Source organism: Eleginops maclovinus, chromosome 2 (genome assembly GCF_036324505.1).
Source record: "Eleginops maclovinus isolate JMC-PN-2008 ecotype Puerto Natales chromosome 2, JC_Emac_rtc_rv5, whole genome shotgun sequence".
In the NCBI taxonomy this organism is placed as follows: Eukaryota; Metazoa; Chordata; class Actinopteri; order Perciformes; family Eleginopidae; genus Eleginops; species Eleginops maclovinus.
The window spans coordinates 12,564,227-12,587,031 of record NC_086350.1 but is presented as its reverse complement, the minus strand read 5'-3'; the positions used below and the strand labels follow the sequence as shown (position 1 = coordinate 12,587,031).

Genomic DNA, 22,805 nt, shown 5'->3' with positions numbered 1-22,805 from the left:
AAAACAAATAGCTGAAATTTTACTTTGGACTAAAGGCAAGTGAATAATGGTTCAAGCTTCACTCACATTAAGTAACCTTTGCATAAACAATGAAAAACTAAACTCCTGTTCACTCTGCTGTCTCTGCCTGACTGATGTTGAAACGCATGTCAAAGGTTAAGCAGGTAAAGGATCCTCTGTTTACACCTCACAAAGAGGGGACCAGCAGGCAGAGCTGGAGGACTTTACACCTCGATGTTTTACCCTTCTAGACCTCTGATCCAGACAGACCAGCTTTGTCTGGTTCAGAGCACTCCTGTGAACCCTTTTTAGAAGTGAACACAAACAGCATACTAAGTGGTTCAACCTCTGGCAGCCGTAAGCAATAGGAGATCATTGCCATTATTATGTAATTAGAGTCATTTTTGCAAATGATACTGCTAAATGGATTGGAATACTTGCCCGGACTGGCTTGCTAATCTATTAAGGGGGAAATTAATTACATTGGGCTTAAAGGAATCCTTCTACATTTTTACAGCTGATTTCCTGATCGCTCTGTGTCCAAAAAAAGTAGAAGGATAATTAAAAGCGTGGAACATCCCTCTAGAGGGGAACTGTGGAGTAATTTGTTCTTTGGTGACAGAGATCTAAGTGCCTTCTTTTGTAGGGCAACTAGAACAGACTGATTAAATCAGTAACCCCCTTAAGAGGGGATTTATCAGCTTGTACAGCTGTATGTTTAGGAGTTCAGACAACTGCCATACCTCATTTAAAGCACCTGGTTTTGTTTGCTTTCTGCAAAACTAGAAGAAAACACTGTCACAAACAAATGTCCTGTAGAAGAGGCAAATGACTCTGTAACAAACTCTCCACATAACTGAATAAAGTAGATGACCTGGAATAAATGACCGCCCCTTTTTATTGGGATCAAGAGCCTGCAATAGACTCATGATGTGTCATCTTTAAGAGACGTTAGATGCCCCATTTCCAGTCGTCTGACCATAAACATGACCCACATTTCCATCTATAGGATTATAGGAAGATTGCCGGCAGGGAAGATCATAAACTGATGAAGGACTTCTTTTTTTTGGGCATGCAAAAAAACACTAGAATTCATGGTAAAATGAAGTGAGTACTTGATATACATACATTTGTGGGTAAATTATTCCCACATAGTCGCTGGGTATTCCTTTAGGGAAAACTGTTCCTCATGAATTAAAGGAAGAGCTTCAGAAATGTATCCATACAGATCTTATATATAAATAACAGGAAAAAGTACTTCAAGAGATAATGTTGATAAAAGGAAGTGAGGATTATTAGATGACATGGGATAACTCAAAATTAGAGTAAACTTGAGAGAGTAAAGTATTAAGAAAGAAATGATACTTTATTGCTGTACGAAAGAACCTGGACAGTCAGAGTGAAGTGACACCAGGGACACTCCTCTTGTGTCTTTATCTACCTACTGTACTTTTTCAAGGACTTTCGACATAGAAAAGATGAGCCCTTATAATCCAGTTGCTTTCAGAAGAAGGGATTACGACCCTCTGCAATGAAGGCGAATGAATCCCACTGGGTGGGCGTCAGATCAGCGCCAGAACTCATGTTGCTTTCTCTGGTGACATCAAGACAGAAAACAGGCCAGACCGGAGCATTCACTCAATTATCCCAAGTCTTTTTAAACTATAGCTATTAAGAGCTGCTGCTGAATGGGTAATTGTGTGGGAGAGTAAATCTGGGAAGCTGAAGGACAGAGACTGAAGCATCTGGAAGGCATTAAGACAACAAGCCATGAGGGTCAATTCACCAGGAGATTCATTAGGCAAGCTGTGAGCCTGCTGTTTGTATTGGTAACTGGTGGGGCTGCATCTTGTTAGCAGGATATTGTCTCCATTGCACCATGCTGATGCTGAGATTGGTGGCAATTTTGAACACAGCTTCAGGAAACAAGAGGCTGGAAAGTCATATTGTAAATCGTGCACATACTGTAAATGCCTAGGAAATTGTAAAGAGTGGAGATAAAGTATGTGCATTACGTGTCCACACAGCAGGGATGAGCTATAACAGGCTCTGGAGCTGCACATTATTGAGGGGGATAGTAACTAATTAAGTGTTAAAACACATTCCTCCAAATCTATTAAACTGTTGGTTTGTAAAAGAGGGCTGCACCTCGGCTCTAAAGGACCATTTTCCCATGAAGGAGGTTGACACTCTACACAATCTTACGGTCAGGGAGCAACACAAGCTGACCCTGGATTAACCACAATAATTTAAAGCAGCTGTGGGTTTATCAGGAACTCACTATGAACCTTCTCGTCTAAACAAGGCTGGAGCATCAAGAACAAAGAGATTGTACAAGAGGTCACAACTTGTTACTGTCTGTACAGCAGCACTCCTGACTGACCTGACTCCATGCTGTGTATCTACAGTAGGAGGTGAGACAGTCGGGGTGTCCTCGCAACACCTTGAAAATATGCGTGCAGTGAGAGTTACAAGGTTTGATATACGCCCCACTCCCTGGAGGCTTAGACATGATAGGTGTCTTACATTTTCTGCATTATTTCATGATGGATTGAAAACCATCACTGAGATGCAGTAAAGTGCATTAGAGGTTATTTCAAATACAGGGTAGGGCGTTGAACAATATTAACCTGTTGAATTTACTACTGCATGTTTGAATATAAATAGAACATTTACTATTACTGTCAAACAGGTGGGATCCATAAAACAGGAACAGCTGTCTTGTTGAAATGCAATCAACACAGTTTTGTAGCAAAATGAACGGTTTAATAATTGATTGGTAAATTAAAGGATAACTGTTCATCATTTTCATTGAAATACTTTTAATAAGCCGTTTGCCAGTGGGCAACGTACCATGGCTACAAAACTACCAATATTTTGCTTTGAACCAATCATTGATGAATTGTTTTGTCTAGACTAGAAAGACCTCACAATTTCTCAAAGCTCTTGGCGACACCTTTAAAATTGCATGTATTGACTGATTAGTGATCTAAAACCAAGAGATATTTACTTGAATATTTTATTTTACAGGTTACAAGTTTTCTTTACATTATTACCTGGAAGGACTAATCTACTAAATAGATCATTAACCTTATTGTTGTAGTAATTTGTATTGTTTGGTCTCTGTTGAATCTGGATAAGTCCCTGCCTTTTGCCACTATACTCAACTATATTGTTCAATTTGGCAAAACCTTAAAAAACAAACAGGTCATAAAACAGCATTTCCTGTGACAATGAAGTGAAGTGTGTTGATGCATTCTCACCATCAAGAACTGCTGTTCAGCTATGTGGCTACAATTTTGAGAAGCTGTTATCTTGACACTGCTGTCATTTTGAATTACTCGAGAGTGGTTTTGTCTGGACCGGTCATGAAGTCCTTTTAATAATTAAATATGCTTTGCTTCTATTATAGCTTTGAATATAGCCTGTAAACAAAATTAAAGCAGGACTGTCCTTAGGCATGATGTTTAACAGAGAGCTGCACGGATCAACAGGCTGCACATAAACGGCTTATAGGTGTGCCTTTAAATGGTGTTCCAACACACAAAGCCATTCAGCATGGTCTGCATTAAAGACTGGAACAAAAGCGGAGAGAAAACCAGATGCAGACTCGACTCCCTGAACCCATGGTCCGTCCTGATAGGCGCATAATGAGAACCAGACAAGTGTTCACACCATAACACATACAAATCCCCATTCATTATTCATGGCAGATTACCCTCTTCATTAAGGCAGAGGCGGGGACCAGGGGACACAGAGAGCAAAGGAGAAGCCGGGAGAAGTGTTGCAGGATGAGAAGCAGTTAAGCCGCTCCCGCCCGCTTACACTACTGGGGCATGCAAACCGTCAAGCTAACTGGCATCCAGAGAGGACAGATGACCAGAAACCATGACGGGACCAGGCGGATTCTCCCGTATAAAAGTTCAGATCCCTGAGGCCAGCAGCTCTGCATTTTGCTTTGATACAGTAAACACAATGTGACAAAGCCCTTCTGAGGGAGGCTGGAAAATGCAGTGTAGCAGAACTGCCATTAAAACAGAAAGACATCTTCTACCAACAGGCCCAGCTTACCTTCATCAGCAGGATGAAGCTTGTTCTATCCTTGCATCACAATGTGAAACCTAAAAACTGGTCTTTAAAAAGTCTGACAGGGAGTTCACGCTTTAAGATATAATTCCCAGATTTAATATACGGGCAGCTAGTACAGAGGTGGAATGTGCCAAGTACTTACTTCACTACTGCACTTAAGCATAAATAGAAGTTACTTGTACTTACTTGTACATGCGTTATGCTTCGAGTCCACTATATTTCAGAGGAAAATGTTTTACTTCCCTTTCCACAATATTTGCTTAAGTAGCTTTAGTTTTGAAGGAGGAAGTGCTCCCTTATGCTTTGGGTTGAGAATATGTTACTACTTCTTAGGAAACTATTTAAAAAACATCTTTGACCACCTGGGAAAAGCATTGTCACAAAACTGAAAACACAAGTAGGTTTTTGGAGCTCATGAAATGTCCCTGTTCTCTCAGTACAGCAACCTGACAAACATATGATGAAAATACATATACAAACACATTTTGCTGATAATACTTCCATACTTTTTACTTGTAGTGGAGTATTTTCATAGTGAAGTATCTTACCTTTACTTCAGTAAAAAATCAGATTGAATGTTATAGTACTGCGAACTCATTCAAAGTGCCTATGAGCCCTTAACCGTGTAAAGACCAGGTCAGATTACCTGATAAAATCACTCCCTGGCTTGTAACTACCTCTGTTGTTAAAGCTGTGTTATTTCCTCAATGATCCCCCCATGGAAAGGTCAAAGCTTATCAATGTGGTTAACGTTACAGCGACACAAATGCTATTACAACACGCTGATGGTTCGCTCCTTCCTTGCTTAGCTTCAACTATACTAAATCAATAGCACATCTATACCGTCTACTATACTAGGCTTCTGACAAAGGGGTTTTGCACGTTTTATGAGGGTGTTAACATTGGCTACACACCCTAAAAGCAAATCTTTCCATCAAAACAGGGAGAAGTGTGAATGTGAAACTTCTTTTCAGTGAGTGATTGATGGTGTGTTGTTGAGAAACGCTCCGCCAGGGCCCGGGCTGCGGGCTTTGTTGAAGCTGGCAGGTGAGAGAGATTACCTGTTGGTATAGAGGTCCAACATGAGGGAATGCACAGGCTGAGACAGGCAAGATGGATGACCTACTTGAAAGCTTGCCTGGCTCAAAATTAGCCCCATACTGAAAATGTTATCCATGTCTATAATAGATTAGTAAGAGAGATCAATCAACGCAATCCTCCCTGACATTAAGACTCTAATGATGCCTGAACGTGAGTCACTAAACGCAATTTAATCATTGAAAGCCGGCATTGATCTCATAATCCATCATATTGTTTAATTTTTCTATTGGCATACTCAAGCACAATTCACGTTTAAATCCAACTTGTCATCGCCAAGACATTGGTACATCATTTCAGTAATGATAAAAATAATTTATTGGCACTAGGGGCCATGGCACCATCTACGAAGTGAGCACAGAACATCCGGATGCACAGAAAACCAGCCCAGAAGCCTAATTTAACAATATCCCCAACATATTGTGAGGGAGAAAAATGAACACTTATATTTTAAATGTTTTGGATGGATGGAGGGTATGAAATTTTGCAAGCAAAAACATGAATACAGATTAGGCTATACAAGAGAAACAACTCACAGTGCTTGTCAGACTGCCCTCACTAAGTCTGGGCACAATAGTTCTGTTCATTTTGTAATTATGTCTGACCTGTAGGTACTCGACAGAGCCACTCCGGATTTACATGGATTTTAAGTCATTATGGTGTAGACAAACACCATTTCACCTAAATCCGTCTAGCTCTTTCAATGGACACATATGAAGTGTATTGATTCGTTTCACTGAACTGACTAAATGAACAGGGTCACCACTGGGAATTACATAATCAGTCCAGTAGGCAGGATGTTAGAGTAGAAAAGGTATACTATTTTATAATCCTGAACTACTCAATAGCTGCTATTTCTTTGGACTGTTCGTGTGATATACAAATTCCCAGATTATGCAGTTGTGTAAAGTTTTACCTTTGACCTGTTTTGATTCAGTGAAGCTTAACCAAAGAGCTCAAGAAAAATCAAGTTTACCAAGTGCTACTGTTCATGGAGGAATGATCTTTAAAAGCCTAAACTGGAGCCCCAGGCACCCTTAAAGCTCATATCACCCTTACTGGATTATTTCTGTAATTCTATAATAAAACTTACTGTAGGAGAAGGCGAGGCGTGGAGTGACATCACTTTCCGTGACAGCTGTATGAAAGCAACCAACAAGGAGGACAGTGTAGGCTGGGAGACAGAGCCAAGCCATGCTCATTGTCCACATGCCTCCTCAGGACCGCCAGCCAACTTTCAGTATTTGCCTTTCAGGTTTTTGGGGAATACATGAAGAGCGTCTTTTTAAAAGCTGTGTTTATTTTCTCTCTCTCTCTTTTCCTGTAGCTCCAGGCTCCTTCAATTCAAAGCCTGTGCACTGTGATAAGAGTCAGGGCACTCTTTTGGGCCTGCAGAAGCTGATGTTGGTTTATAATACCAATCTGTGACCTCAGAACAACACGGAAAGTCTCCACCGATCAGCCTCCATGCATACGTAGCACCGCCGGGTCTCAGTTGAGATCTGTGAATAAGAAGAAAGAACATTCCGTTTAGTGATATGTATAAGCACCTACCTCTTTAATAAAGTGGAAGGACAGGTGGATAATGTGATTTTAGTTATTAAGACCATTTTTTATTTAGTTGCTTTCACTGTCGTATGCAACAGCGCGTTTCAAACAAGCTTTGAAAACATTGAGGATGTCACTTTTGAGAAATTAAGAAACATTGTGTTTTTTTCCCCCAATTGTTTTCACATTCCATAAAAAAACCCTCAAAAAACATGAATGCGGATCAATAACTAAAAGTATTGTTAGTTGCAACTGTGGTTATCTGTAATGAGTGTATGTAACACACCAACCTGTACAATAACAGCTGCGATGGGATGACACGAGCACTTCTTTAAAAACATGCTATTGACACAGGGCAAAGTCTCTAGCTTGACAACAAAAAAATTAAGGCAACATTTCACTTGAAAATTAGTATTAGGACACAATCAAATGTACTTCATGTGTTGGGAGGAAGATGACCTCTGATCACACTGATCAGAGGTTTTGCTTTTGTTTCTGTTGAGAGTATTGAGCAACAGTTATCAGTGTAGTGATCATTAACAGAATACTACATGAGTGAGCTTTGATAGGTGACGTGTTTGAGCACAATGCTCAGGTCAGGTTCATTTAATAGTGACAGCTACATTACCAAACAACCCAACACTCCCAGCTCTCTATATCTGAACTGCTCTGACCTGCTCTATTGTGCAATGCACAGGAGAGAACAGAAAGGAGAGATTCATTGATAAATCTTTGTTAAAGCTTGCAAAACAATGACAAGGGGTGACTCCCCTGTAAAAACTCATATTACAGGAATTATAGTTTAGAGTTTCTCGCCCACGGTTCTCCTTAGTTGAACTTTAGTTACAATTACTTAATGGTGAGATTGTATTTGGACATTATACTCACAGACACTGTAAAGTGTTTTTATTCCTACAGGTCATAGAGAGTTTTAGCTCTGCCTGCTTTCAGTTCAGAGAGGAATTTATGGAGATATAAGTGTCCAAAGCCAAAGGATATTGGTTAAATATTTACATAGTCTTGCTGTACACTCTACAAATCAATACAGATCACCACAATTAAATATTTTTTGCTGTCTTTGCCATTTAAGGTTTCACTAGCAAACCCTTATCCAGAATGTCTAAAGCAATTCTTAAGAAAAACATGAGAAGAAAGCCACAAGACAAACATTATACCAATAACGCTGATTAACAGAACGTAGTGAGGCATGAAGGGGAATTCAATACGGACATGCCACTTACAACTGCAAACGCTCCATTACAGCTGCCACAGGGAGCTCCTCATTAAATGCAACCAGCGGGAGATTCAGTTTCATGTGAGGTATTGCAATCAATAGCAAGAGATAGCAAGGGAGGCTATTTCTGGTTTCTATCAAGGGGGCTTCTGACTCTTAGTCAATAAGCAGTCTTATGCTTGTTGCAAACACAGACATCTCCAAATCTGAGCTGGGAAGATGACATTTGAAAGAGCAGGAAGGCCATGATAAAGGCCAGAGAACAACACACAAGATGGGTTATTTCTACAGAAGTACAGACACACACAATAATTGAATATGATTAATTCAGGCATACTTTAGTCTGTCGGTTTCGTTCCAAAAAGGTGGTTTAAAAGTTAGTTAAACAGAGGACAAAACTAAGTATTTTTCCTTAATGTAAAGTTGTTGGAAATAGGCTGATCGGACTGTTTGCTTAAAAGAAAAATAGAGCTAATGCATCATAATCCATCAGTTCTCGTACCACGGGTGCAAAGTTAAAGTAAAAGCTATAAAAGGAAAAATAATCAAGGATATCTGGTCATTGAAGAATTCCCACCTACAGCAGCGTGGCAATGATTCTTAATTACCATGATGACAAAAACAGACAAAGTTATGAGCTTCTGCTTTTTTAACTCCGGGATGGGACTCTGTCTGGAGTCTTTGGGACAATGCACCCTGCCAGCAGCTGAGAAGTCATGTCAATGGACTGTAATATGTGATGGAAAAGCAGGGCGGCTAAGCATCATTAACCTCCATCGTGTGGAACAATTGAAAGAGAGACACCACTTGTGAAGGTAACATTAATTCTGGGTTTGTGTGACAGTCAGAAGAAGAGCCCTGCATGCATGAAGCCGAATCCATCTGAGGTACGTAGAGAGAGCTCGACTCAGCGTGAGTGAGAGAACAAGGGCCCCTCTGACAGCACAGAAATCTATATGCAACTCTGCACTTCACTGCTCTCTCCTGCATGATGCATAAAATGAATCCTCCCTTTCACTCCCTACACAGACCTGATACTGTGCTCTGGCTCTGGATGATACTCTCCCATCCTTCTGTCTATGATCTCCTCTTAAATCTTGCCCTGGTCTCTTTTCTATATCCCCTCCAGATACATATCTGCCTTATGGGATGGGCTTGACATAATCATTGCGCACATCAAACTTTTATAACAGATTATAAAACATTGAGAATCAAAGGCAAAGGTTTGGTTTTATTAGTGGGAGGACAGAATAAAGGATCAGGGACTTTGACCAGACTGAGTGAATGCTATTTTACTACATGCATTAACTCGTAATTCATCATTGAAGGAAAATGACACATAATGAAAGCATTCCTTGATGGGTAAGACAATAACAAGGCACTCACCATTGCTTGCAAAGCTAAATATTGCTGTAAGTGATGGGTAATAACTGATGATTGTATCAATAATCCTTCCAAATCAGGGCTTCCCTTAACTCAATTATCAAGCTGGGGAAAGGAGGTGTGTGTGGGGCTGACAAATTAAGACTTCCCTAGTAGAAATGGAAGTTTGAAACTGAGCTTCTGGGTGGGAAATAAGTGGCACAAAAGTTGTCACTTTTTGACAGATGGGATGTGCCATCATCCATATAAGTATCAGCAATAGTTTTGACAGTTCATGAAGTAAGGAGTGGAACAGAAATTTAAATGAGAAGTAAGTAAGAGACTATGTTGGGAAATAAGTAGTGACTTCCACACAGCAAAAGACCTGAATCACATGTGGTTGTAATAAGAAAGACAGTCCCATAGAATAGGCAACTCTGTCAAAATGAAAACAATGAAACTAAGTTCAACTCAGTTCAACATGTAGTGCAGAGTAAAATTCACTCTATAAAACTTTTAAAAAGTAATGAGCATTTCCTGTATTAGAAAAAAACCCATAAAACTTTCAACACTGTAAAGGGTCTTCACAGTAGAGTACAGTATGTCAACAAAGAGGAAATACGTTTTATATTTAACCAAACCGGGAATTCCCAGCAGTCTTTATCAGTCATTTCCTGTAATCCAGCTCCTGGTACACAGTAAGCTATCCATTTATATGACTGAATGGCAATGACTGGCCATTGACAGTACTGCTCATAAGACTGTGTGGGTATTATAAATAGCAGCCATGCGTATGCTGCTGTAACAGGTGGCAGCAACATTAGCATTTGCCATCCGACTAGAGGAGGAAGGGTCAAGGCTCCCTGGATTCCCTACACAGCCTGTTCACTGTAAAAGTGTTGACGGATAAATACGACTTCTTGGCATGCCTATCATCTCAGGAAGCCACCTGTAAACACACACACTCAAACACAACCTCTAGCAACTCAGGTCCCATGCTCCCAGATGTGGCCTTCAACCTGACTCGACACCTCCACGCTGCTTAAGGGCTCTTGGAGGTGAAGGAGCAGATGTGCAACGTGGAGGACATCATCTGTCATGAGAGGCTTCACATGGTGGAGCACGCCGGCACATATGGAAAGAGTGGCTGATTCACCAGGTGAGTGGTGTGGGAGTACAGTGTGGAAACTGTTCTGCACAGTTTCTACTGCCTCTCTGGTTATATCTCAACAACTCATCCAGATCTAAACATACCCATCTATGAGTAAGACATTACAGCACTTCCATCACAGTATCGGGTCAAAGTGAATGTGACAATCAGTGACTTCCTACTTAGTTAGTTTCCTAGCATAGAATTTCCTAATACTAAAGTCTTTACTATAACATATTTAATTTTGGCAGTTTAATACTGGGTAGTAGCTATGAAGAACTTAGGAAGGACTTTACGCACAAACTACGTAATGGATTTAAGAATAGCTGGTGTAACACGGCCCGGTTCCCCAGTTAATGGAATTTCAGAGGTCTGTATTTCTGATGAAGTGACTGTGAAGTGTGAAGAAATACCCTCTCTTTCCTACTCGACCCATTTTAAGCCCAATCCCCAGACCCAGCAAAGAGTAATTAATGGCTCATTCATCCCTGAGTAAAACATACAGCAGTAATTATGACCATATGCTATTCCAAAGACTTTTAATTACCTAATTAAAATCTTATTAAACTATTGAACAGAGATAGGGGACATTTTGAACTCAAAGTTCAGGGGAGTAAAATTCATCAAGCTTGCTTCTCCTCTGGGGCTTGTGACACACAGTCAGAGGTTGTGAATCTATCACAAGAGCTGACTTCTTAAAACATCCCAATTTCGGAGCTATCAGGCCCTAAGAATGTATTGATAGATTAGGGTAATATATGGCTGTGAAAGTTGATGAGCATATTTCTTCACCTCTGTCTTTGAAACCTTTACAAATGCCTAAATCAAACCCATTTCAAAAGTGAAAATATCTGAAATGATATTCCATTTCATTCCATTTCCCCTCAGTGCAAATTTCCATAACAGATGTGGAGCCAGCAGAAGCAGCTTGCTGATGAAATTTAAAGTAGCGGAGCAGGGTCTGTCGTTGGGCCTGCTATCACTATCAAGGCCGAAGTGGGTGAAAGAAGAGCAGCAGGGGCTCTGCGACAGAAAGTGCTTTAATACTCAGAGGGGGAAAAGATGACAGAGAAGCAAATGGAAGGGCAAAGAGACCTTTTCCCTCACCTCATCAAAACTCAAAATGTATTTATTAGTACTTAAAAGAAGATGGAAATCACCTGAGAATCACTAATCTCGACTAACACATGATAGATTCAATGAGATCTGTACTCCTGTGTGAGAGTCATTAGCCTGTCTTGGCTTTGTGCCCTTTTATTCCTGGCACTCGAGCCAAAGCTCCCCGTCCAAACACATTACACATGGCATAAACCCGGATTAAAACTGTTCATGTGTTGTCGTTAATAAACCCTCAAACAGGGTAAACACTGAGGGATTGAAGAGAAACTGGCAGTTAATTGTACTTTTCTCACTCTCTGCTCTCTTTCAGTTTCAACAATCCAGTGTAAGCTGATCCACTTCTATGAAGCAGCCTGCCCTGTTGATCTTGCTGAAATGACCTATTTCTTTTCTACAGTCTGTTGTAGTGTTGTCACACCCTTAGCAGAGGAAACAAAACACCTACACCTTTGAGATTATTATGGTATAGCAGTAGTATTTTGATGTACTGTCATAATATTCTACAAGTTCAGTGGTCAAAAGTTGAAATGAGTTTGATGTTGACATCAATAACTGCATGTGCAACTAATCTTCATCTCTTAAAGAAAGAATTTCTTCTCTACTGAACTACATAATAGATCCTGACATTTGCTAAAGCAGCAAAGGATCATGCAGGTCACTGCTGCTCCAAAACTGTTTTCAGTATTTTTTGGTACAACAATAACAATTTGTACTGTAAGAAATATTACATATGCTCTGTAAAGATAGCCAGAGATTCATCTTTAAATACTATAGAAGGTTTTTATAACTAAAAACAGTGTTTCAAAGATAAACGAGTCCAACTTTTAAGGTTGTGTCTTCATAGTCCATTTATAGCTTTTACTCAAAGACTTGTTAATTATTTTGTGAATCCCCTGCCAAGTAAAAGTATTATAAACTCTATGTGTTGCTCCAAAACTTGCTGAATCTAACATCACCTGATGCAGGTTAAATCTCTCACATTCTCAGCTGAGCCTGGAAAATCCAAATCACCTCATGAACAAACAATTGCCATCTCACATGTGTTGCTGTCGATTAGGATCAGAGGGACTTTTTGCAGGCTTTCTTATGTCAACGTCTTCTGTTGAAAACTAACACTAGTTTCACAATGGGTGATAATGAGATTAACATATGATTCTCTTTTGCAATGAAATTACAGTATGTGACCGATCTTCCATTTTCCATTACCCACATGGAGCAAATGCTTTCAGAGGTTAAAGAAGGTTGCCAAATTTGCACTGTCCTTTAGGGAGGAATAACATTTAAAATATATATCAGTGACAATTTGTTTAGTTATTGTAAAGTTGTTACTATTTTTAACAAAGACTGTTTTAAAAACTCTACAATGAATTGAGTTTCTAACAGCTGTATAACGACAATTTCATACACATGCTGTAAATGGGCATGGTGTCCTGCTACTGTGAGTATTACCTAAATCTGAACAGAGGGATTAGTGTCGCACATCTAGTATATAGTAGTCAGTTGAGAGTAGCTTGTGCAGCAGTTTGGACTAGCTGAAGACAGTGTGACCATACGCAGTTGCATCCATCGCAGTAAAAAGCAACTATTTTATGAGAGGAATAAAAGATAATATAATATAATGCAATAAAAACAGTACAATATTGTTCGGACCACTTTTTAAGATATCGTAGGTCTGTGTTTTACGAGGAGTCGTGGCGTCTGCCAGACACAGGTGAGGAGCTGTTTGAGGCCTGGCTGCTGTAAGTAGGTCAGGCCTGTTGAAACACTCACTCCCATTATAAATGTCTCCACTTGTTTGCCATATAATTCTACATACATTTACTGGAGTGAAATATTGACCCTGATAAGGCGAGTGCTGATAACACAACATGGACCAAAGGTGCTTTATCTCGCCTGCTTTTGTTTTTTATTTGATATAATAGGTAACTCAATCGCACACACCTACATGGATTGTTTTTTTAATTAAAAATATGTTAAAGTGTTATTTATCTTCATGTAAAACTCGGAATAGGAAAATAAGTCAAATAGAAAACACATTAGTTCTACATTTTGCTGAAAAGGTCTGTAGGATACAAATGAAAAGCAAAGAAAAAAAGCCAATTGAGCATTGTCAACCCCCACAGAAATTAATAATGGTGTGCATTAAAATTTGCTGCCCACATTAATGCATGGACTATTCAATCACCAACAATGCATTGAAATATTTATCCTCTTTGAAATTGATTAGGCTGGTGTGGCATCCATGAAAGGCCATAAACAAAGCGGCGTCGCTGTTCTCCCTTGATGTCCACAGCAAGAAGCTGCACGCATTCCAGTAGCTTAGAGGCTTAGACAGCAGCTCCGGCTATAGGCCATTGGGCAAAGAGCCGCACACATCCAACACTGTGCGAGACCGATAAAAGGCTCAGAACGTCCACTTCTGTACATACCCATCAACGACACGCCTTAATCACAACTTGAGTTTTTTTATTGTAAAAGCACTTTTTAGCCCTCAAAATGGAATCAGCAAGCGACTCTCTACTCAAAGTTTCACAAGTCTCAATGTGGAGGTGTATTAAGAGTAAGTAAGCACAAAAAGTAGTTTAAATTCAGTGTTACTCACCAAAACAAATGTGATGAATGTATTTCCTTCCTTAGGCATTACATACACTATGTATTACAGTATGTCACCCAAATGCTGGTGTGCAGTGGTGACACAAACACAACTACCACCTACTCAAGCATGTTACCCTCTGAAAATCACAAACAAGGATCAATGATCACCAGAGTGTTGTGTTCATCCAAGCAGGTGTGATCAGGTTCATGGCCAATCTTCAATCAACTACTGTACAGTCAAAAAGGCTAATCCAGGTATGTGCAAACGCTATTATTAAATTACAACGCCTCAGGCTCAAGTCTAGGATACAGTGCAAAACAGGGAGCAATGTGAAATTTGTACTGTAATCTTGTGTATTCAGTAACATATTAATACATGTTAATGGGTATGTCTGTAACTTGGTTTGATTAATTGCATATTACAGAAATTCCATTGAATTATATAAACTCATGCCTTCGAATTAGGAGTCTCTTTCTTCAATCACATCACAGTCAGTAGTAACATTGGATCCTTCTAAGGGTTGCAGATGGCATTCATACATTTTAAACATATTAAGAAAATGTTCAAAATATTTTTACAATGTAAAGACTAGCTTTTCTGATACTCTCTAAATTTAGTTCATGAGATAGAATATACAAATGATGAAGAACGGATCCTCAGGCAACAAATATAGCACGGACACATTCTTATGCCTGTGGTGTAACTATTTCATCGACTTCTCATTTCTAGCAACAATCCTCAAAAATTCGATATCAAGCCAAAGACAAATCTTCTTTATATGACCTCTCTTTCTGACCACGTTAAAAATCTTTGTGGGGGTAGTCCGACCCCTTTATGTGGGGTCTGAGAGTGGGGCAGCTGCCCCCCCACACACACTGACCTCACTTAGTAAAGATCAATAGTGAGCTGCACATTCCTCAATCCACGTCCTCAGGAGTCACTTAGGCCTTGGTATCCCAGTCATGCAAGTCATCTTGTGAATCCTTTAGCACACTGATATTTGGGGTGAATTCCAATCATTGACATCCAACATCCAAGACGACCAGATTTGACCTGCTAGGGCACGATATGCGGTAAACTATACGGGGGAGGCAAGCTCTTGTCACTCAACGGTATCCCTCTATAGACCATGCTAATGCAGTCACTCAAGGGCAAATTTGTCAAGCTGGCATTGCTCAGTTCAGATCTAATTGTACGTGTTTATACTTCACATTTTTGCCCATGCCCTTTTCCATTTCCCCCTTTCAATCACACTGTATACGACCTAGTGCACAGCAAAATTATGGGGCCCACATTGATCCCAAGGCTGGATGATTTAATGGTTGACTGACTGTTCTATTTAACCAGACAAGCATAATAAGGGGATTAGCAACCTATCAGATGACAGAGTTCAGTGTGCTTGGCTGCAGCTATACATCCTATATCACATGATTTTCTAAACACTGTTCACTGGAGATTGTAAAATGTTAAAGAAAGAAGCTGTATATAAGATTGAATTACAAGAGATTGTGTTCTTACGAAATTGTTAGTCAAGAGTTTCTTAGGATATAAAGGTGTTTAGGAATTCAAAAGGACCCTTGAGGTTCATGTACTGCTTTGTTTGCAGTGCAAAGCCCACACTCGTGTGTTTGAGATGCAACCACAGTGCTGACACGTCTATATAACGCCCCAGCCTTCCCAGCTGGATGTGTGCAGGTGGGCTGATGTCATGGAGAGATGGAGGTGAAATGATATGGAACTAGAAAGCTGAGCCTCTTCACTGTGATATCACAATGCATGTCAAGCATGTTTTTTCTTAGAGGAAAGAGGCTATCATTTAGCAAAAAAACTGAAAAACTAAACTTTCTTTTATACATTTAGAAGTAGTTTATAAATATGATCTTAAAACCCAAAGGGTGAGACATATTCCTTGTTTACAAGAACAGGCCAAAGACCCAATAATGGTTATTTATATGAGCCTTAAAAAAGAAGACAACATTAAAATCATGTTGGCAAACATCTCCTTTCCAATGTCTCTCATAAATTCTTACTATTCCTTAAATTCCTACTATCCCAAAAGGCTGCTCTGAAGCTAACATGGTCTTCTGGCGTTACAATGGGACAAGTGATGATCAAAATATTTATAAACTATAAGATGTAAGGTCAGTGATTTGTCCCACGAGCAGAGACAGAAAAAATAAGACTTCCTTTGATTATATCCCAAACTAAACATGAGGAGAAACAGACAGCTCTGAATCCAAAAGCTGAACACTCCACAGACTTGTGGAAAAAAAACAGAAACATTATTATTTCATATACAGCACATTTTCCCTGTCAAAGTACAGGCAGACAGGATAATATTTTCTGGGTTATCGGAAAGCATGTATCCTCTCTCTGTCAGCAAACCCAGTAAGACCCACTGACCACATCAGAAGTCATACTGGGGATGAAAAAGCATCAACAGCCTTAGTTCATGTGAGCTTAAACGGCACCTGCATGCTGAACAGTTTCATCCCTCCAGATGTCTGGAGGCCTCTCTGGACCCAGAGCCAGCACATCTATAACTGTCTCCTCTACTGCCTGGGCTCTGGTGGATAGCTGCCAGAAAGAAAGCGGAGATCGAGGGGATCTGTGCCCTGCAGCCACTCACACTGAACAAAAAGTGCTGAAAGAGGCCATAAGATGGCTTGTGTGCTGTGTCTTAATATATCACATCTTCACTCCCATCTGATGAATTATTCAGACAGTGCTATCTACTGTGCCTCTCACCTAAAACATCTGCCCTGCCAGCCAGCCTGTCTGCCAGCTATGGCTTCCCCCCGTCCTGCCACAGGAAGCTTTTAGTCTGCTGCTGTCCTGTGGTCTCTGTTACAGTTAGCCCCCTTCCTCTATCTCAATTTCCATCTCCTAGACTATAGGTATTACGGATTGAAGGAAAAACATTACGTTTCTGTGTCAGGGATCCATTTGTACAAGAAATCATTTTTCATTTTGCTGCTACTGTGCTAATCTCTGTGTTGTCAAAGCTAGGGTTAGCTCATACATAGTGTGTAGGTTTTTATCTGAAGGCAAAAGTGAAAGTTGTTCTAAAAAGAAAAACTTGGATGACACAAAAACAGCTTGTCTTTATAACCAGACTTGAAGTTAAAACTCAGCTTAGCCTGTACTCCCCGCACAACTGGCTAATTGTTAAGAGTTTTGGTTGTTGGTTTCATAAAGTTACACAAATGTTTGCATTCTGCCTCCCTTACTAGAAAGGTATGGGGAGGGGGGAGTTTCAGACGTTGTTTGACCTTCTGACATGCACTTCAGATAAAGTATACAGACCCATACGGTGTCACATAAAACACTAGTCAGACTTTCCTGTTTTATCATAAAAAAATCTGATAAAACTCTTTCACATCGGGGCGATAGTAGCATTCTAACTCTGGGCTTCATCAACAAGGGGGGGACACCAAGCAAAAAACAGAGGCCAGAGCATTTTGCATTAAATATGTTCAGTCCATTAAAGTAATGATTGTACTTGTGGGATAAAAGGTGCATGCTCACCTCCCCTTGTACTATTTATAGATCTTAGCAGAGCATGAAATGACTAAATACCTGCATCGCTCCTCGTCCCGGCACATTTGCCATTCATAACTTTCAGCAGGGATGCCTGATTGAAAGAGCACCCATCACTATTTGTATCCAAGGTTACAGGAGAAAAACTTTGTCTGCAAGTCAGAAGAGTGAAAAGTGTGTTACTTTTTAGCAAATATTGATATCAAACGGAATTTCATATTGTTTACAGTGAGGCAATTAGACGTATTTGATGATAGTTAAAGCAGGCAATTTCTGAAAGGGTCAGCAGCACCATTAGCAGAGTAAAGGGCACAACCTGGAATGCTCAGAGATATCAAATCACAGAAGTGGGGGAGGGACAGGCTGCTAAACAAGGCTCGCTCGGAGTCTGATCCCATTAATCAGTCCACCTCTCGTACTCATGTCAGGAAGCACACAAACGTATCCGACCACTACCAACAACCTGATGCGCGTTAGCTGCGTGTGGAATTTTAAAGTCGACCCTTAAGTCCCGTGTAAGACGTACACATAGCTACGAGGATTGAAATAGAACTTTATAATTAAACATGCAAGAGAGACAGGTGCAAGGTGAAGGGTGATGGAAACACACCCTGAAAAGACAACTTTGCAATTCTCACACCAACACATAAGAAACACTGACATACTACGTGTAAACATACTCACATGGTTTGCCAAAGCAGTTTCACAGGCTTGTGTACAGTTAAAATAAGACGCTGCAAGAACAAGGCCAGGCCGCGGAGCGCTTCATACGCATGCAACGTGTTCTGATGCATGTTTCATACTGGTTAATCTCAAGGCCTGTGGGACACTGGAGGAAATACAGAGATCTGGCCACGTTCCATGTCCGCAGTCATTTCCCACATCGTGACACAGTGTTGGACTGGGAAAAAATAGAGAAGCCTGCTGTGCTCCCAGAATGCATGTTTGCAGAGTTCCCATCAGTGAGTACACAGTAATAGGACTCCCTGAAGGCCTGTATTTAACCTTTGGTTACAAGTGGCTGGCCACTCTAAAGCCCACCCCTCCTCTGCCTCAGCTACACTGTTAACCCTTTTCTTATTCATTATACTTAGCAGAAACAGAAACTGTCAGATAAGATCACAAGGTTGAACTACTGATAATTGAAAATCATGTGATGTGATGAACAGCTCCGCGATAATACCTTGTGGTCAGTCTCTTTCTGACCATGCTGACATAATGACAAAACTCCAAATCCCACTTAAAAACAGGATGTGAAACATTAGCAATGGAGCTTAATAAATATATCACAAATGGCTTTAGGTAAAAACCAGGTTGTTTAAATGTCTTTTCTACAAATAATTGACTACTTTTTATATATTTGAATATGGTGTCAGGTTTCTACAACCTTGTTTACATTATCTGAATAATTTGTATGTTCTGCAGGGTAATTAGCAGAGACTACACTACACTATGCCTTAGGCCTAGCTGTTTTATTTGGCTCATGTTGTGCACTGCAATAAGTATGGCTTTCATCTTCGAGAAAGCACACAATATTTGGGCTGAAGAATGCATTTCTGGAATTTCCCAAGAGACGTACGAGTATCAGCTCCAACTCTAACAACTATACACTTGTCACATAAATGATATATTATATTTGCAAACGCTCTTCGCTTGAACTTGTGTATTGGCACAAAATCTAAACATGTATGACACGATTTGAAGAGAAAAAAAAAACGGCCCATAAAATAAATTCAAAACATATTTGAATACTACTTATTTCTTCACACACAATGACAGGGAGAGTCCTGAAGAGAACCTGACTATATAAACAGAGGAAGAAGAAAGATCAGAGTAGCCTAATGCAGAGAAAATGCCCTTGGGATCTGCTGACAAAATGGAAACATGTGCATATGGGGCCAGCATAAGGGATTAAGCTGTGATAAAACAGTAAGGCGCAGTATGATTTATTTCTTCTTTGTCTCTTCCGCTCTGAACAGATTTAGTCATCTGCAACAGGTTGCTCACTGCTTTGAGCAGCTTTACAACACAGAAGCACCATTTTATCCTTTTGCTTGTATTCGTTTCAGCAGACTTGATGAAGAACAGCGCTGCATCAGATAAGTGATCACTCAGCAAAGGAATGTTTCACAGATCCAGTTAAACTCTGCAACACTGATATACTCAGGCTTTTTCTGCCAGTGACTGTCGCCCTGTTATGAAAGATATTTTTGTGAAGAAGGCTGGATTTGAGGTATTGATATTACAGGCACCATGCTTTACCAACGAGCCAAAGCCATTCTGACAGCATCATACAGGCAGTTCATTGTCAAGGCTGCCGGTAGCCAGAATGCAACTGCCAGCTGTTTTCTTTGTGGATCAAACGAAAAGAAAACAGCAGGCCAAGGTCAGCACAGACAGGCTTTTCTCTTAAAGCAGACAGATGAATCTCCATATACAAGGCCAGAAAAAAAACCCTCTCTCTGTCATAAATGAGATAGAGCGGCTGATTATTTTCCACCCTCTTGTGGAAAATCATTCTCAAAAAAGTGTGAAAGCTCCTATTTAGTCTTGTTGTGTTGAATGTTTGATGATCACTTTAGGATAAGTGTCTGTAGGTTGGAATCCATTCACCTGCCTTTACATGCGCATTTTCAATATGTGCATTAAATGACCTTAGTGGATAAAGAAACACAAATCCTGCAAATATTGGCAGATGTAGAAAAGTTGGGGTATTGACAAAGGCAAAATGCAACAAAGTGCAACGTAAACCGACTTAATGATTTACAACCTACTGTATATGAATCTTGTGGCTTAATCATCCTGAAATGTAATTGCATAGATTATAAACAATTATATATTTAGGTCTTGATATATAATATATCAATAAATATAAGCAAAAAAAGACATTAATGGTGGAAAGTATTTTACTCTTGTGATACGTGCACTTGCTTTGTCAAATGCTTCATTGTGGACAAAGATCGAGAGTAGTTGGCAAAGCACACTGAAAAGTAAGCAAAAACAGTTTAAAAAAAAGTCTTAAATTGACCTCATTGACTTTTAACAAACTTTTCCATTATGGTTTCTATTAATTTACTACCTCCCACATCAGCAGGCGGCGTGTGGGTGAGAAATTTTAATTTCACAATAACACCTGATGCTTCTGTCTTACTGGCAGCATCACATCATAAACCGCTAAAAAACTCCTGGATTATGTGCCTGTGCTGACTCTCAAGGATCACAACCTGACGCACCATGACAATTAGGACTTTGTGTTGATATTTATGTTTCTATTCTCACCTATCAGATTTCCTCACTCCTCTGGGTTCACACAAAGTTTGCAGGCTGGTAGAGGATGTGTATGCACTGGCTGCCACATTCACTAACTCGTATCTGTGAAAGGAGCCCCCCTCACAGTCACAGGCTCACTCATGATGAGTTGTGCCTCAGCTTAAAAACTAGGAGCAATCCCCTTTGATGCTCACACATATTCCAGCAGGACTTAAAATACGATCACACCCAGGTAAATAGCTGTGTTCCCACAGAAAAAATGTCCAAGACAAACATCTGTTAATGCAAGGGTAGCTCCTACACATACAAAATCACCCATAAATTCAAGGATAACACACACACACACACACACACACACACACACACACACACACACACACACACACACACACACACACACACACACACACACACACACACACACACACACACACACACACACACACACACACACACACACACACACACACACACACACACACACAGGGTCTTTAATGACCTCCTTTGCCCTGCTATCACCTTGCGATAAAGACCTACTGGAGAGGGTGGAGGGCTGTTTCGTGTCTGCTCACACCCACTTTTCCCTTTAAAGAGAGAAACTAACAACAAACCTCACGCAGGCTTAGTCATAAAAGGGTTTTTATATAATTCTCAAACAGGGAAATGATAGGGTTATCCTGGCAACATTTCAATAGGTAACCAGAACTGCAGTATACTCACATCAATGATTCATGAAGCCACGGCACCACACAGTTAATGAACACAGGGGTTGTCTCTATAACAGCACCACTTAGGTTCAGACCCACTCAGCTGAGGAAAAAAAACTTCCTTCAGATGTAGAAGAAAAGGTTTTCTTAAGCTGACAAATATTGATCCAGGAAGTGCCAGAAGAAAATCCAGAGAACGGACAGAGTTTAAAGCCGACGTAGATGACAGCTGGTTCACAGGTCCACACTCTCGCTGACACTGTGTCATACTACAGCTTGCCTCTGGCCGTGCACACACGAGAGCTCCTCCCATCACACACAGCCAGAGAGAGAGGGAGGGAGGGAGTGAGTAGAGGGGAGGTACATTTTTCGGCTTTAGTCAACACTGTGGAAGTTTCACTATTACTCTTTTTTTTTTAGGAGCAGTGGAACTATTACAGTTTATGGAATAGTTTACACACTGCAATTAGGGAAATACAACAGAGTGCTTATGGCCAGGAGGCAATAAAGACATTGACTTTGTATGAGAAAAAAGCATTTAAAATGGGCTTTATTTGCTTTTACCAACCTTTTAAATGTGTTATTGTTGTTTCTGGTCAGGAAACTGCAGATCGCTTTTTGGAAATCAATACCACCAACATTTTGAGCTTAAACAGAACCATTTTGCAACATACCATGAAGTGACTAAATTGATAATGTAAGCAGGAACTGAATGAAAAAAAGTGCAAATCATATGGAACAAAGCTTAAGAGCACGTTGTTTCCTTATTATGGACTGCAGATGTTTGCCTCAGCCAGCTGCTTGCATCCATATAAAGACTGCCTTTAATGATTGTGATTACCAACAACTTCAAGCTACCGGAATACCAATCAAATGTTATATACCAAATCACAGTCATCAATTAACCACTTTTTATGTATTAAATGTCTGTGAGGAGTTTAACATCTTGAAAGTTCAACTCAAGGCTAGAATAAAATCACATAATATGTGTGAACCATAGACTGTATATATACAGTCTATGGTGTGAACTTATCACGATGGTAAACTACAGATCTGCTATCAGAGACTAGTCACTTATTTACCAACATGCTG

The 22,805-nt window shown here is 40.1% G+C and overlaps 1 protein-coding gene across 1 annotated transcript in view; it reads right to left on the bottom strand.

Moving 5' to 3' along the window:
• Positions 1-21,971, bottom strand: part of sema4ba (sema domain, immunoglobulin domain (Ig), transmembrane domain (TM) and short cytoplasmic domain, (semaphorin) 4Ba) — a 36,900-nt gene extending 14,929 nt beyond the window's left edge. Inside the window, exons 1-2 of the mRNA XM_063907551.1 lie at positions 21,727-21,971; positions 6,281-6,689 (exon numbers count right to left, since the gene is read on the bottom strand). Coding sequence (XP_063763621.1) covers positions 6,281-6,398 — 118 coding nt within the window. The 5' untranslated portion in view covers positions 6,399-6,689; positions 21,727-21,971. The remainder of the gene's footprint in view (positions 1-6,280; positions 6,690-21,726) is intronic.
• Between the last annotated feature and the right edge of the window lie 834 nt (positions 21,972-22,805).